Source organism: Anguilla anguilla, chromosome 12 (genome assembly GCF_013347855.1).
Source record: "Anguilla anguilla isolate fAngAng1 chromosome 12, fAngAng1.pri, whole genome shotgun sequence".
Taxonomy (NCBI): domain Eukaryota; kingdom Metazoa; phylum Chordata; class Actinopteri; order Anguilliformes; family Anguillidae; genus Anguilla; species Anguilla anguilla.
Genome location: NC_049212.1, coordinates 18,446,110 through 18,462,896, shown reverse-complemented (window position 1 = coordinate 18,462,896; position 16,787 = coordinate 18,446,110). Strand labels below are relative to the sequence as shown.

General features: G+C 40.0%; 1 protein-coding gene across 4 annotated transcripts in view; it reads right to left on the bottom strand.

Annotated features, from left to right (window-relative positions):
* Positions 1-2,936: 2,936 nt before the first annotated feature.
* LOC118210400 (neprilysin-like) overlaps positions 2,937-16,787 on the bottom strand; it is a 22,947-nt gene continuing 9,096 nt past the window's right edge. For 2 of the 4 annotated variants that reach the window (XM_035386548.1, XM_035386551.1), the window contains exons 5-23: positions 15,928-16,008; positions 14,732-14,827; positions 14,535-14,653; positions 14,297-14,362; positions 13,090-13,224; positions 12,354-12,455; positions 11,924-12,060; positions 11,542-11,635; positions 11,154-11,282; positions 10,143-10,241; positions 9,858-9,935; positions 9,467-9,570; positions 8,180-8,238; positions 7,772-7,891; positions 6,814-6,947; positions 6,352-6,417; positions 4,998-5,093; positions 4,790-4,866; positions 2,937-4,550 (exon numbers count right to left, since the gene is read on the bottom strand). In XM_035386548.1, the coding sequence (XP_035242439.1) occupies positions 4,451-4,550; positions 4,790-4,866; positions 4,998-5,093; positions 6,352-6,417; positions 6,814-6,947; positions 7,772-7,891; positions 8,180-8,238; positions 9,467-9,570; positions 9,858-9,935; positions 10,143-10,241; positions 11,154-11,282; positions 11,542-11,635; positions 11,924-12,060; positions 12,354-12,455; positions 13,090-13,224; positions 14,297-14,362; positions 14,535-14,653; positions 14,732-14,827; positions 15,928-16,008 (1,892 nt within the window). In that variant the 3' untranslated portion in view covers positions 2,937-4,450. The remainder of the gene's footprint in view (positions 4,551-4,789; positions 4,867-4,997; positions 5,094-6,351; positions 6,418-6,813; positions 6,948-7,771; positions 7,892-8,179; positions 8,239-9,466; positions 9,571-9,857; positions 9,936-10,142; positions 10,242-11,153; positions 11,283-11,541; positions 11,636-11,923; positions 12,061-12,353; positions 12,456-13,089; positions 13,225-14,296; positions 14,363-14,534; positions 14,654-14,731; positions 14,828-15,927; positions 16,009-16,787) is intronic. The other 2 variants (XM_035386549.1, XM_035386550.1) reach the window with 2 other exon arrangements.

The following is a 16,787-nucleotide window of genomic DNA, read 5'->3' as shown; positions in this document are numbered from 1 at the left end:
CAGGACATCCCAGACAGGGGGCGGCCACTCGCCAGGAAATTGGACTCCCATCATATGGGTCATGCTGAGGTAAATCTACAGGCTTGTTAACATAAAAAGGGGCTATGACTGACAGCAAAAAATTTGTAGACAGAAATACTTAAAGAAATATAAACACAAAGGGGGAAGGGATGGAGTCAAGGTTTGATTTCCCTTCACTCAAAAACTGGAAAGTGCTCTGTACCTTGTTAGCATCTATAGACTAGGACCTCGCAGTTGTAGAGGTTACACTTCCTTGCTTTGTTTCTCCTCCTCCTCTCTCTCTCACCCCTCTCTCCTGCTCCATATATGCCTATCCTGCACAGTGCTCGATTGACTCACTCACTCACAAATCAGTACTGCTCATTGGGTTCCCAAAAAATAATTGAATGATAAAATAATAAATTGCAGAACTTCTAGACTCTTTCCAATTTCTGCTGCTCCTCCACCCTCTCAGCATGTGCAGCTATGTTTTGCGCATAACCTCTCTGATCCCATTTGAAAGCAGCTAATTTGATGTGACTTTGTTTAATCCCTCTCTAAGCGCTGTTTTTAAGGGAATCCTTCCTAGGTTGGCTGAGTGACATGAGCGGGTTTTAAACGGTCAGAATTCAGTTTCACATCTCAATGGACTGGCTTTCTTTTTGACAGTTAACTTCTCAACAACTTTCTTTACAGCACTATTCCTAATCTTAAAGTGTCATTTTGCTCTAAATCCAGATGGCTTTTGCTCCAGGTATTAATCTTCTTCACAAAAGATAGATTTTGCAATCGCTGAGTGACTAATGCTGGCAGCATCATCAGGGTGATGGTAAATTCCTTTCAAGCACAAAATAATTTAACCTTTGGATAGCTGATAAAAATGGTTTATTATTGTTATGCGGCAAAGAAGTTATTACGAAAATGGTCACCTCAGCTTGCATAATCAGGATAATGTGGCTGTTATAAAGAAGCATAGATACCTTCCATCTTATACAATGGCTACATTGAGGAGACAGTGCAGGAAAGAAGAGACGTGCTTTCAGAGAGAGAGAGAGGGAGATTTGATATTATTAAGGTCAAAGCGACCCAGAGTTTTCTCAAATTCAGTGATACATCAGCTTTACACTGGCCATCTCTTCACAAAAATGTGTTATAGCCTGTGTGTGTGTATGTGTGTGTTCGTACTACTGTCTTTGTGAGGACCAAATGTACGGGAAGTGAGGACATTTTGCTGGTCCTCACAATTTCAAGAGGCTGTTTTAGGGTTAAGACTTAGGGTTAGAGTTACAGTAGAATTACGTTAAGGTTAGGGTTAGGCATGTAGTGGTTAGGGTTAGGGTTAGAGGTTACTTAATGAATGTAGTCAATGGAAGTCAGTCAAAAGTCCTCACAACTATAGCAATACATATGTGTATGTGTGTGTGTGTGTGTGTGTGTGCAGGGTATGTACACATCTCAACAAAAACATGTTGTAAACTAAAGAAAAAAGCTAAGTGACTCATGCATACAAAACACTGTCCATAAGTCATTAAAACTGCTCTTAAAAGTATTTTAAAATGAGGCCAAGTTACAGCAAACAATATTGGTTATCATAGCTCATAAAAATTAAATGAGCTCCATTCCAAAGCAATACTACCCAATGTTTCCTAAATTATTTGGTCCGACAGTACTATTTCTTTCTAGCTAGGTAGCTAACCTCAACGTCAAGGGGGGAGTGGAATGATACTAGCTGATTTACTGTACTTAAGTTTTAACTATAGTTAATATCACTGGCTAGCTAGCTATTGTTCAGTATGTTTAGTTTTTATTATAAGTTAATAGCACAGATGGTTGCTAGCTAGTGTGGTGTTGTGATGAAACATCTGAAGAGTAGCTAGGTAGATGCTAGTTAAGCAGACAGCAAGTTAGTCATCCACCTAGACTAGCTACACTTCAGTAACGTTAGTTTGATTCTTCATTTTAACTCAACTGTGATGAAGATAGCCATGCAGGTTTAATGAGGCTGTTTTATTCATAGAGCTATCTGGTATGAATAAAACAAACATTGTTATGTAGCTGGCTATACAATGTTTTGGTCAAAGAGTAATAACGTTAACATCAGTCCAAGGTTTTATGGCCTACCTTGAAGTCATGTAGTCATGCAACTTTATTATGTGGGGTTTGTGTGTGAATTGATAACCAATGAATTTAAATGAAATATAAATTAGCTTCCAAAAACATTATACAGCAGTAAAAGCAATATTTCTAGCTTCCACAGAAAACTAAGATGGCTACCACAAGGTTTCTACAACGTCCTTTGTCTGGTGTTCATTAACCTGTAGTTGGCTAGTTTCAAAATGAGATATTGTTATTGGCAGATGTAGCTAAATATCCTATTGTAAGAAGTATAGAGGTACTGGAACATTTGTGATGATATAATCTGCAGGAAAAAGAAGGTAAAAATGCAAAATCCAATAAATTTGAGGCTTTATTGTCTGAACGTTGTTTGTGAATTTTGTATATGCTTATATATCAGGTGGGCTTTGGTAGCAAGCGGGCTGTGCAGGAGGTGTTTAATGCTGACCAGAGTAACGCGGGCTCATGGTTCAAGTTTCAACCCTTACTGCATGCCGTCGCCAAAGTGCCAACAAATGTTTTTTTAATCAGATGGAGGCCAGAGTGGGATATATTTAACACAGCCCAAGGGTAGCAATAAAGATAGGCAGAAAAATATGCCGTGTAAAAGGTATGGGGTGGCAAAACTAACATGGGGGGATGGATGGTGTTGGTGGGTTCTAACCTCAGCCAAATTGCCAAACAGAATATAATAGTTTCACCTGCGCTATACATTTTTTTTTTCAAAGTTTCAGACCTGAGTGGTGATGCTTATTACCTGCTGATCATCTTTTCACTGATGCTTCAAGCACACAGGTGACTCAAAAGGAAAGAGACCATAGTATTGTTTAGAATTTATTAAACAAATGCTCTTTTCTCATTACAAAGTATTTGAGGTAATTCTGTCTCTTTCTGTTGGCAATGTGGTTTGGGATGTGTTCATTGTCTCAAATGTGTGAGAATCTAAGTAAAACAAAAACAGTAGTAGGTATTTTAAAAATGCAGCATACATTTTGAAACAGAAATTTGCTGTGTGATGGTACACAACTCTCATTTAAACAACCTAATTTCTCATTTAATAAAGAAAAATGAAAAGAAAATATACATCTTATACAACTTACAGAAAGTTATGTTAATTTCAAGATTTGTTAAAAAATGCACTTTGATTTGGCTTGTGTAGGGAGTAGTGGGTTATGAGACAGGACATTATTATGTCACAATCATGAATATAATAACAAATATAAGGGAAAACCAGTGAAAGAGACAGGCAATCTTTGGCATTGTCATCTGGTAATGTTGTCTTTTTACACTAACACTCTACAGAACAACTGTGAGCATGTACAGTTTCCCCATCTGGTTTGAAGGGGGAGATCCAGGGATGTCGCACACCCACACCAACCGCTGTGGTTAGGCAAGATGCCACAATCCTGGAGGCACACCATTCACCTTGTGTAAGTTTATGTTATCTGTAGACATATACCTGTGAACTACATTTTAACTTAACTATAAAACACTGACAACATTATTGATTGACGCAGTACTAGAGATTAAAATTTTGATCTTTAAGTATATATAGAAGGAAAAACTGTATTGTGACTTGCAACTACTAAATATTCCTTTGTTTTAATGCTATATAGAAATGAGGCAATTATTTATTACACATGTGGCACCACAAGGCGTGCAACAATGCTTCTGGCACCACATGCCAGAAGGAACACTTTCATATGTGTGTGTGTGTGTGTGTGTGTGTGTGTGTGTTTGTATGTGTAAAAAGTCGCAATACAGTTTTTGAATATTCTGAATTGGGCTCATATATTCCAGTACGTATGAATAAAGCATATTATGCTAATTTATAATGAAAATAAATAAAAATACACACATATCAAAAGACTTGGTGTGCACTGTAATTTCAGTGGCTTTAGTGGATCTACCCCAGAGGAAGTCGAGTTCAGTTCTTGCAGGACCTTGTGTATGTGCTGGGATTTTTCCAATAACTGTTCAACGATCCCGATCATTTCATTGCAATATTAGTCCTGATGGGAAAGATTTTTAAAATATCATTTAGCTCAATAGTTCTGTGAATACACAAATATGCAAAATCATAGCACATTTACCATGGCTGTGTGCACAGGTACACAGAAAAGGACATTTTTTTGTTTGTAATTGAAGAACTAGGAGTCTGGCTATTTCCTATAACAGCACCCCCCTGTATGCACACCACAGTCCTCCAGGAAGTGAGTGTGACAGCCCTAGTCTACCCTGTGGAGAGGCATGGAGTAGTCCTGTCCCTGCCATAGTGGTCTAACAGTCCTAGGAGAGGAGGGAACACCCCCTTACTTCTCTCTCTTATGGTTCATCACCAAACTTGACATGTTTTCTCAGGCACCATGTAGGAGTCTCTCCGGCAGTTGAAAGCTTTGGCAAACTCTGGGAAATTCTGCAGGGAGCCCAGCACCCTGTGAACCAGAGTTGTTTCATCAGAAGTTTGTTTTCCTTAAACTTCGCTCACAGCATTCCCACAAAACCCAAGCACCGAGTTTATCAAAAAACAGTTCAAGTTTGACAGAAAACATAGTAATGTACAGCACCTGGGACACAGTTGTCCTGAAGTCATGTGGTGAATTATCAGCACAAAAGGGATATGAAATACATAATCTATTTTATGCTGAGTGGTTAAAAAGTGAGAAAGACATACCTGAACTTTCCTGGGCTGTGGACATCTGTTTTTATGGAGTTGATGGCATGCTCGGGTCTGTGAGTTCCACACCAAACCTTCGGAAGCACCAAGAGAAAGATAAAAAATTATAAATATAAGAAATAAAAAACTTGGGGCAGATAGGAGACTATCACTGTTCCTCTACTCCCAGTCAACCCCCTCTCTCCGCATCTCACTCTTTTATCACCTGGGCAAAATTGAGGAAGAACAGTTGCTGGTGGTTGAGGTTGATCCCTGGCAGTGGAGCCTCCTCCCCGTGTTTGATCACATAGTTCTGGTAAGCCTGCAGTGTCAAAGACAGTCCCACCATCAGTACACTAAGCAGATTAGCATGAGACCACACATCTAACCAAAAGAAAAAGGCTTTCTTTTCATTGTCTTACATAGACCTGTGTACCTTAATCATCATTTATATTGCTGAATATAGCCATTCTGGCAATTTTGGCAAATGTCACCCAGTGTTAACTTCTATTTAAGAACCAGCCCTGTTTTATCAAAGCATCGTTAAGACCCACAAAGCAGGGAATGACTGAAGAGGGAATGTGTCGATACAGAATGTCTCAGCAGATGCATATGTAAAAATCTATGAAAGCTGAAAAATTGTAAAGATTTGAGGAGTAAAACTGCATTAAGAATGAAACCTGGTGCTGAAACCTGTTTCAATGCACACAGTCCTCATATTCCCAGTGGAAAGAAAAACAGATTGTAGGGCTGCTGGGCCGCTCGACCTGTTAAGGATTGAGCTCAGCAGCCCTGCAGGGTGATGCACACTTGGCGGTATTAGGGAGGGTTCAGTTCACCGGGATCCATGCCCCACCGCTCTAGTGACCTTTACTGGTCGATTAGGCACCTGCGGTCTGCTTGCTGAAAGCTGCACATGAAGTGTCGTCCTCCAGCTCATGTGTGTGCAAAGCTTGGCTTAAGCTGCAGTGGAAAAGAAGCAGCAGGCGACATCATGTGCTTCGGTGGAGAGTGTGTGCATGTCTACCCTTTCCTACAACAGATACTGCAGTCTGAACGCTGCTGTATATGATTGGGCAGCCGAAACTGGTGGCAAAGCATTAAAAAAATAATTACTGGTTCTAGCTGCTCTATAATCAAACATCGTAACCACTTTTCATCGAGTGAAAATACCTGGATGCTATTGGAACTTGTGTGTGCGTGTATCTACGCCATCCCCCCTTCAGAGTTTTTGGTGCACGACTTCATTTATTTTTCCCTCTCTTTCTCTAACACTCTCATATCCTTTACAAACAATTCTTATTACAAGGCCAGTAATCATGTCCAACATCAGGCTCAGCACAGTAAGTGGAGGGGTGACAATTGAGAAACAGGAGAAAAGTATTTTTTTCTGAAAAATCCATTACAGCACTTGCCAATTTCAAGATTTTCTTCACAAAGGCTATTTGTCGCATGGGGTAAAATCCCAATGAATATGGACCTGCTGTATTTCCCGAAAAAGGAACAATTTTCCTGGCTAGATAGCAGAACATGGAGCAGCAACAGTCAATGCTGAAATGCACTGTGATTACATTACTTACTTGATATGACTGACGCATCCCTCCGTTGTCAGCGATGTTCTCTCCTAATGTATTATTTCCACTGAGCTGCTCACACAAAGAGGGTGTGCAGAAAATTAGCGCAAAAAAAAACAGATTTTTTAAATCAAATTTCTGGAAATGACAAACTACTCTGGAGAAAACAATCACTGAAACTGATAGTGGCAGTTTCCAGCATGGAAAAATAAACTGGTGTTAACAAAAAATCAGCCTATAATGAAATTATGTAGCATAAGGTGGCAGGAGAGGCTAGAGGATAATGGGGTTCCAACATTTTATGTATTGGATACATGTGACCATTTTAAAAATCAGCCAAAAATGAAATGAAGAATTTGTTTGAAAACTGTTTGCGTAGAAAAGGTTTGTTGTGCCTGGTACCACACTGATATCTAAAATAATAAAGTGGAATGTTTTCTGCCAAAGGGGAAAACCTGGCACCCTCACATTTTGACCATTAGCCAGGTCCCAGGAGAAGTTTCCATACTGGTAGACCATGCACTTTGAGAGCTCCTGGAACTTCTCAGTCGACCCAGCAGTCCACCAGTCCTTCAGATCACCATCCTTGTCAAAGTTTCTCCCTGATTAAAGAAGAAACTCAGTTTAGTTGGAAAATTCTCAGTGCGAGTTATCACACGACACACTCAGTCACAGAGATATTACAGTATGCCACCATTCTTTGTTGAAAATATGAACAGTACTATTTGAGAAAAAAAAACTCTATTAATTCAGGAATGTGCTGCAGGAAAGGTGGCATCTGAATGCAATAAATACCACTGAGTTTAAGAGTACAATAAGCTTTCGATATCGCATTGGTTAACTCAATTGCTTTAGGTAACTAGCACTTTGCCATTACACCACATGGCAGCTTCAATTCAAACTTTAATTGGGCATAGGAGGAAAATGGAATACATTTTCACTGATCATAATCCTGAAATATTCATCTTTAACCTGTGTATGACAGAATATTGCAGATCACTCGAAATGTGGAATTTTTAGGAATGGATATTGTTGAAGGACGTTTGTAAGCATGCCAAATTACACTTGATTTGAAGGTTGTCTATTAGTTAGATAAACAGTCTAGTCTGACTAGCTGATTTCAACACTTTTGTAGTGAATACAGGCTTTTAAAAAAACTTTTGGAATTAAATAGTGTTTACATTGGAACAAACGCATTATTTCAGTAGTAAAGAGTCAACCCTTCACCTCCACCAACTGGGTCTGTGTTTTTGTTCTTTTTCTCATTTACAGAGAAATTAAATATTCTGCAAATAAAATAATAGAGTGGTGCTCTTCTCAAATATCTCTTGTAAAAGTTGACCGGATTAACATTGTGTTGGAGAAGCTCCAAGTACAACATTAAAATGCATCATGAAGAAAAGATGCTTGGACTGACTTCCCTTACCGTTGTCATCAAAACCATGAGTTATTTCATGGCCTATGACCATGCCGATGCCACCATAGTTGAGAGACTTGGCTTGCCCTTTGCCAAAGAAAGGAGGCTGCAGGATACCAGCAGGAAATACTGCAGAGGAGATCCACACATGCAGTACTGTATTTATGCCAGCTAACTTTCCAAAATCAATTTTACTCCATATAGTTTTTGAGAATGAAGTATCACAGAGTGCTGCAGAGACTACCTTTACATAAACACGAAGCAAGCAAAATATGATATTCACAGAGCATCAGCCAGTGCTTTATAGGTTGGGAAGCCAAACGGAGTGTCAGAAGCAATGAAAAGCTATATTTCAAATATTTCATATGTACCATATAATGGAAGAATGATTGCCATAGACGGTTGAAGTTCTGTTACCTATCTGGTTTCTGTTGGTGGAATAGAAGGCATTTACAACAGCTGCTCCTGAGATCCACCTTGTGTCAGGAACAAAAACCATTCAAAAGAATAACTTTATCAGTGCTCACAAGAAAGCATATACAACATGAAGGTCCTGAATCAATGTAAATGGAGATGTGGTTAGTAAGACATCCATTAAAAATACTTCTTGAGTATTTTTCTATAAATCACAATCTATAAAAAAAAAAACTCTTATTTTTACTCAATTAAATATTTAAGGAAAAACTGTATGTTTTCTGTTACATTTTCAAATGGCCCCTTGTCCTTAGTTCCAAATCCTGTTGTCCTTAGTTACTATTGGTAATAGTAAATCAAGCTTTCATCTTCTGGAGCAACTCTACATTGGAAACAAAGCCACAGGGCTTATCACAGTCAAATTAAGCCAAAAAAAACCTGTTTATCAGGAGACCTTTGAATACATACAGATCACATGACACTATTGTATAATTTTTATTGTTTTCATATGTGGTTAGTTAGTTAGTTGAACTATGGCTAGTTATAGTTTTGATAATCAATAACCTAACATTAGAGTAGATTACAGTTTTGCAAGATAACAAGCAAGAAAAGGCTTTATTTAACTTAATATTAAGTTAATATTTTACATCTTATACATCTGAAACTTCAGAACTGAAAAAAGTGAGCAGACTTAGCAAAGAAACAATGTTTACTAATGGTCAAGATGTTGTCTAGTGGAATGCTCTGTGATCTAATCAAAAGTTTGCACTTTCTTAAATAAACCATAAATGGTTCAGGAAATGGAATAAAAGACTGTCCACTGACTGCCAGCATACCTGTCACTCTTAGTGGCCTATTTGCACAATGTTTTTAACTGGTAAGCGTTTGGTACATTACACAGAAAAATGTGTAATGTAACAAAGAATGGGACAAAAAGTTATCTGTTAAGAGTTGAATTAACTGGGCATTTTACTGTGTAGACTTAAAAATAACACTCTTCATGCTTTAAACCAAAGGTTTGACAGAGGCAAGTGCTTACATTTACTAACAAAGTAACAATACTTTAGAGTAACAATATTTGAGTACAGTTTTTGAGTATTCTATCCAAATTTGTGCAGATAAGAGAAAAGTGCACAAAAATAAAACTGACAGGGAACACAATTAGCTATACTAAGACACACAAATTGATGAGAAAGATCAGGTTACTAGCACCTCAAACACAAAGCAGTCATTATGCCTGAGCTTGATACAAGGCCATTTTGTTTTTCAATAGAGATAAAAGATACATACTCTTCCTTGTTCACTTTCTGTCTCAATTTCTTCAGTGATTTCCTCTGTAAGAACTCAAGATTTTGCAGGATGTTCTCAAAGTACTCCTCCTCATTGTAACTCAACTGAAGAAGAAAAAATGCAAAGAAAAAAAAGAAAAATGTGATTATTGCTATATCTCTGGAGACCCCATGTGTCCTCAGAAATTAGGCCATAAAATAGTGTTCCTGTCAGGACCCCAGCTGTGATGACTCTCCAGGTGACTGTGAGCCACGTGGCCAGGACACAGCTGGGGGGCCCCTCATCATGCTGAGTGGAAGCACTCTCTGTCTTTCACTGTGCAGTCTGTCCTGCTTCACAACCTGCCACCCACCCCTTTTTTACCACCAAACACAGGCTCACTGAAACTCACGTCCTTGTATTCTTTGTCCAAGTAGGCATTGTCCTTGATGTTTTCCGAATAGCCGATCCTCTCTCGAATGGCCCACGCCTGCAGTGAGAAAGAAGACAGAAGGCTGACAAAATCTTTAAAAACACTTTTTAAAAATTAGAAGATGGAACTACACCGGACTTTTTGTGAAATTTACATGAAGCCACAGTACATGCCCTGACTGGTCACTTCACTCACTGAAAACAAACAAAAACAGATATATTTAGATGTTTGATTCAAACCCCAAGAAGCAGAGATAGATCTCACCTTTTCTTCAGCAGCTTTTCTGGTCTCTGCATCCATCCAGTTGAGGTCATCCAAATTTTTCACAAAGACTTCCCTGATCTCAGCAATCATTTCATTCATCTGGGACAGAGAGCATTTAAGCATCTAAGCATTTATCAGTGAAAATATTAATGCTATAGGTCAAAAAACTTCAATTCACAGAAGCCCTGAAGTATCAGTCACACAACACCGGCGCACTGAAATTTGAATCACTACCACACTTAAGCACAGATATTGTGTGGCTTTTTATCTTGTCTTGATATTGTGAATCTTCTACTGTCCTAAAAATACTTTTTGTACAGGGATATGTCCTGTACTATTGTTTACCGGGCATAAGATATCTGCGCAACACTTATGCTAAAAGACCCCCTCACACGGTTTGACAACAGCGAGCAGCAAGCTGCGTTATCCACAGGGACCTGCTGTACTTGCTGCATTTCACATGTATCCCAGTTACCAATCTCTCAGCATGCCTCAGTCTAAAACAGAATTTTTTTTATATCGCCTTTCATTTCTGCACACTGTGTTTTATTGCTATTTGACCTTAAATGAAAAGATTATGAGGAATAGTTTAGATAAAAAAATTGAATGGCAAAAATGCATTTAATTCCCTTGGCCAACAGTAACAGGCAAGATATTCATGCAGTTAACAGTGGTAGGGGGCATCGTGAAAGTTAATCAGTGATATGAGGCCATTACACACACACGCACACGCACATGCACACACACACACACACACACAAACGCGTGTGCGCGAGCCGCATGGTGCATGGCTGGAAGTGAGCTCCTGCGTGCTGCTGTTGCGCGCAGTGCTAGTTAGAAGCTGTGATTTATGGCCTGTTCAAATTTCCTTTTAACGACATGTGGTGAGGGGAGACCCCTTGTCCAGCATGGACCTGCACTCCTGCTGCATGCCTACATGTACACACGTACACCCACACTCTCTCTCTCACACACATACATTCATATACACAACCGCAGGACTGAATTCACCATTTCCTTGCTCTCTCCAGCGAAGGCCTCTTCCACATACAGCCTTCCTACTGCCTTTTCCAGGTTGTTGTTGACGTAATTGGCACACTGACGCCACACAGCAGTTTCTGATGTCGTACCATAGATGGCCTAAAAGGGAAGGGGAAGGGTATCTGTGAACATAGTTAAAGCAAGCAAAGGAATCTGAAAGACATTAACTGAGCATTTAGCATGCATGTTCAGCAGGAAGTCTGCACAGGGTGAAAGCTGGGGAGAACCCCCCAATCAAATCAAATCAAATCGAACCAGATGAAGATTCTGAGATGACCAGTTTATTGAGGCTAACATTAGTCAACTAATATTTAACCTACTCCAAAAAATGTTGGAAAGGTGAGATCGTCCACGGTACCTTTCGGAAGGCTTTTTTTGTGTTTTTGTATGCTCTGCTGAGACCAACCACCATATTCATCACGTATCGCCAGACCAAGTAGTTCTGTATATCTCTGTGAACAAGGGAGAAGAGTGGGTGACTACTCACACCTATTCCTGTCTACAACCTGCCCACTCCATGCCCTCATTCACTGTTCATATGTTAGTTGGTCGCTTCCTAGCATAGTAGTGTAGCTGGAGCAGTGTCATTGCAAGGTGCTTAACCTGAATTGGTTCACTAAATTGTACTGACAATGTGCAAAAGAAGTGCGCTACATAAGCCGCCATAGTTAAGAAAATGTCTGCCGAGTAAATAAACAGTAAACAACAGTAAAAGTTAGAAACAGTGTGGAAAAATGTACCTTGGGCTGTATTCTGCAAGGATGGGATTCAGCCTCAATAAATAGTTTGGGGCATACACAATCACCTGCTCATCTTCGGTCACTGTGATGTTCACTGTTTTCATGATATTATTTGTGAAACGGGTCCAGTTAAATTCCTGCCAGGCACAAAGAGAGGCTTTTTTCTCCAATGATCAATGCAAACACACAAAGCTACTCAGGCTAGTTATGGCCAAGACAAAAAAGGAAGTGCATATTTTAAAATATATGGAAACAGGACTGAAATGTGTGGAATAAAAGGTGAGCAGCTTATTTGGTCATGATTTGCCAAGCCTGCAAAAGGCATATTACAAAAGCAGAAATAATAAAACCTTTTATTGAATGACATCATTCATTTAACTTTAAATTTTATCAATAAAGCATGGAGCTACACAAACAAAAAATCTCTTACTTTTGAATCGATCTGTAAGGTGAAGTTCTCATTGAGAACACGCAATTGCATTTTGTTGTAGAGAAAAACGGGATTGTTCCTGTCATCGGGTGTGTCTGTGGCCTGCAATAAATAAACGGTTAGGACAACATCGGTCTCTCTTACCAAGACGCACAACCCTCACAGAAAGAATGAGATTCCATCTTAGATTTCAATCTAGCGGCACATTCTGCATGGGATAAACATTTTGGAACGCTATCATGGCGTTCCAAAGTCCTGCTCAATGTCAGTGATCGGTGCAAGGTGACGCAAACACACTCAGAGCCAACTTAAAATGTCTCTGCCTCACAGACTGGCTCCACATCTCATTCCAAAGACCCTTGGTCAGCCCAAGTGCTCTGGACAAAACAACACCCAACACAATGGGTACGCTGTGTGCCAGCATGACGAGAGAAAGGGTTGTGGGTCCTTACTTATGTCCAAAAGCAACAAACCAATGTACTCCCTCAAAAACCAACAGGCTGTAAAAGTCAAACTATGACTGTCGTTATTGAATCCTAAAAAAATGGTTGGGCAATAATGAAAATAATAAAAACACAATTTTTTTTTTTTTTTTTTTTTTTTTGCTAGTTACAGTTTTGAGGCTTGAGGGTACAGAGGCTAAAAGCAACAACTGGAACTGGAAACATAAAACCGTGCCCACAGAGTTGTTGGGAAGGAAACAGCGCTTTGGCCCAGAGTCTGCTGTGACACTTACGTTAGCGAGCTCCTTCTCCAGCTGCATCACTCGAGTCACCTCCTGCGCGATCAGGGTCTCGTTGACACTTAGGCCTCGGTCCGTCCGGATCAGCCAGGCCACATTGAACATGAACTCTTGGTATGCCTTGCATGCCTGTGCAAACGGGAGGGAGGCCAGCTGTGAGAGAGTCCCATGGAACAGGACTGGACATATTTTGCCTGCAAGCTTTCCACGTACAAACTCGTGTACACACATAATCAATGCAAGATATCCTGTACGGAGAGAGGTGAGGGGGAATTTTTTACAGCATTGGTGAATATTCAACTGACGAAAACACCATGAGGGAACATTTTTTTTCTGATCCTTTGGGACATTTTGGAATGATAAATATTCGCACTGCAGTCACGAACTCCCTTGAGCATCTCTGCTCCCCATTAATAACCAGACAGGACACCCCAATGGGGGGAGGGGGGGTAGTGCTAAATGCTAATTTATTTAATAAGTGCAGCCCCTCCCATTAGAGAATCGTTTCCAAATCTTTCCTCTTAACCGGTGCATAATAGACTGAAACAGGAGATAGGATGTCAACTGCAAAGGGTACATCTGGTTTGGGTTGTGGTTAGACTGCACCAGACAGTCTGCCTTGTTTCTATTTTTTAATGATTTATTTTGTATCTGGAAAGTATTATACATCAAAAGAGGAAGGCAGAAAAATGCAAATAATACATTAGAACAATATCTGCTCTGAGGCTTGGATGTTCATGCTGCAAGATGAGAAACCAAGCAATCAGGGATCAGATCCTTTCAAAGATTTTTTCCATTCGAGGGACTGAACTTTAAAAGAGTTGCATGTGTACAACTGGGATTTCTGTCTCATTATTTAAGATTTTGTTTTTGTGATCAGAACCACAGGGAAATTGAGAATTAAAAAAACATCTCAATCATGAAAAAATAATCTGTTGTGGATTTGGGTATTCCTGTCAGATGTCCGTTGAGAAATGTTTACTTCCAGTATCCCACAGTTTCCAGGATTCTGTTTGTGTGCATGTGAGTGTGTGCGTGTGTGCCCAATAACAGTACAGATATAACTGGAAAATAACCGAAAGCGGAAAGTCACACACTGAACACTGTTACAATGCATGCAAAAAGCGTATGTGACTGGGCGGTGTAGATTTCAGTATGGCCCCGCTCAGTTGTGTGGGAGGTGATGCAAAGTAAGCCCTACCTCTTCATAGGGCCCTGTGCACATATAGTAATCCCGGGAGGAGAGGCCTAGTGAAGGTTGGTCAAACTGCAGAGGGGACAAAACCATGAATTTTCCTTTGAAGAACAGCTGCTTCCATCAGCAGTAGCATGGAAATACTAAAAGTTATCATTTACATATAACTCTGGATTTGGTGAATGGTGTAAATGTCCAAAGGATATATAAAGCTGCACCAGGTGCACTGTGTTTTCACACTTACATGGATAATATGGGAATTGGAGTCTCTGTCATCGGCTCCGATGTAAAAATTAAGAAGGATTTGCATTCTATATTTCTCATTTAGCCTTGCTATGGAGTCTTCTGCCGCCCATGTCTGGCCTGTGGAGGGGAGGGAAAAATGGTCAGATCAGCAGGCTTAGCCATGGTGCATGTGCTCCGTGCTCTGTTGCATCTCACCATAATCAACCTCCCAGTTGTCCACAGCCATTGGCCACTCGAAGATATCTGGCAGCATGTTGTGTAAAGGAGTCCCGCCTCTTTTTTCAATTGTACCTGCCAGAAAGGCAAAAAAAGAAAGTGTTTTGTTACCTCGAATGGGGTGTTCTTCTGGGTCCGATTTGCTCGTATTGGCAACCCCCGTTCTCGTAGAGAAAGTTTCTTTCGAAAACATCTCCAACTAGAAGTGTGCACTCAGTAGAGTGCAGATCTTCGCCAGGTGTGTTAGCTTTGTCGATGCAACAATAGAGGCTACACAATCAATGCAACCAGACCAATACAATATTACAAGTTTTTACCACTTGTAATATTGTATTGGTCTGGTTGCATTGATTGTGTAGCCTCTATTGTTGCATCAGCAAAGCTAACATGTGCCACTGAAAATCCCAAAAACGCCGATTCAGTGATGTAACGCTAAAGGTGGTGACATGTTAACTAATTTCATTCATATCAGCCACGATGTGTTAGAGCTAACGTTGACGTTATAGTCTGGCACTTTTGTTTCAAATCTGGACAGGAACAATCTGGACAGGAACAATTCCAAAAGACCAGCGATGTAAAATATCAATTTCAACGTGAAAATGGCAACAAAATAATTGCCACAGATTCAAACATTAGCGTACCCCATTAGTTGGCAGATTATTTAGTTGACATTTTAACGTTGAAATTGACATTTTACATCGCTTGTCTTTCATTCCAAATGGAAGCAGTTGTTGATCACTTGCGGCCCCTACCGGCAGGTTAGGAGGAGTGAGGAGTTAGCACTCAATTTATTTCAATGGACAATGATGGAAATTAATTAAAATAAAATACTTGTCATTGCAAAATATTCTAGAATTCAGGTCCTTGGTCTGCTGTCAGCATGCACAAGTATATGCTGATCGGCCCAGTAGTATGCGAGATTAGCTGCGGACAGATACATAAACACACACACGCGACCAAACGCATAATCCCCTCCAGGCTCTTGCCTGGAGGAGATAACAAACCATTACTTCATTAAGGCCTATTTATTTATTCAATTCATGCTTCATCATGGCAGAATGGAATGGAATCAAAAAAATCAAGAACCAGTTGCGCAGACTCCTAGGTGTAAGGATGAGGCTGGGCGGTGGTGGTGGTGGAGGTAGTGGGTGTGTCAGTGTATTTGATAAACTCACTTTCATTTGTGCAGGATTTGTACAGCGTCTTGGCTTTCATCAAGGCACTGCTGTCACTTGAGCCTTGCCTCTCAAGAACACCTGGAACAAAAATGACATCAAGATAGTGACAGCAAACAAAAAATGGAGCTGGACAGCTTCCCACATTGAAGGCTTTTGGTGTTTCCATAATGGTGTGAGGTGCATTTTTCTACTTTGGATGCACTCATACACTTAGAAGGAAAGTTGTATGGCGATTGTTGCTTAATAGTACTCAGTGATCAACCATGTAAAAACATTTCTTTCTCTGTCCACAGAGCATGAGAAGTCACACAATGGTTTGAGCGGCATGACATGCATGTTATCCATGTCCGGGTCTTCTCAGGCACCATTACTGAACCCAGTCAAGCATGTATGGAACATTCTGGAATGATGCCTGATGCACTGTTACACCCTTCCATCAACTACCCATGAGCTTACATAATTTGTCACGTCGTATTCTAACTGCAGAATTCCAGATGCTAATATATTTTGTGCCTTGGTGCATGCAGGCTGTACATGGCAGACTTGATAGCCCTGTTACATGACTTAACATTGGTGTCTGAATTTTTACAAGCACTGCCTGGCTGTGTTGGCAGATGTAACGTTTCTGTTAAAACAGTCAGTGAGGAGCCACACTCCTGGTAAAAATGGGCCGCTACACCTATTGCAAGTCATGTTTTATGGTGACAGGTTTCAGTGCTATCTATTCAGGTTATAGGACCACCTAAGTTAAGGAGTATAAGTAGAAAATAAGAAAATTATCCAAATCCTTCTTTCTGGATGTCCAATTGCACTTTAAAAATCTCTCTTTCTCTCTAATGATTTTTCTAGGATGTAAG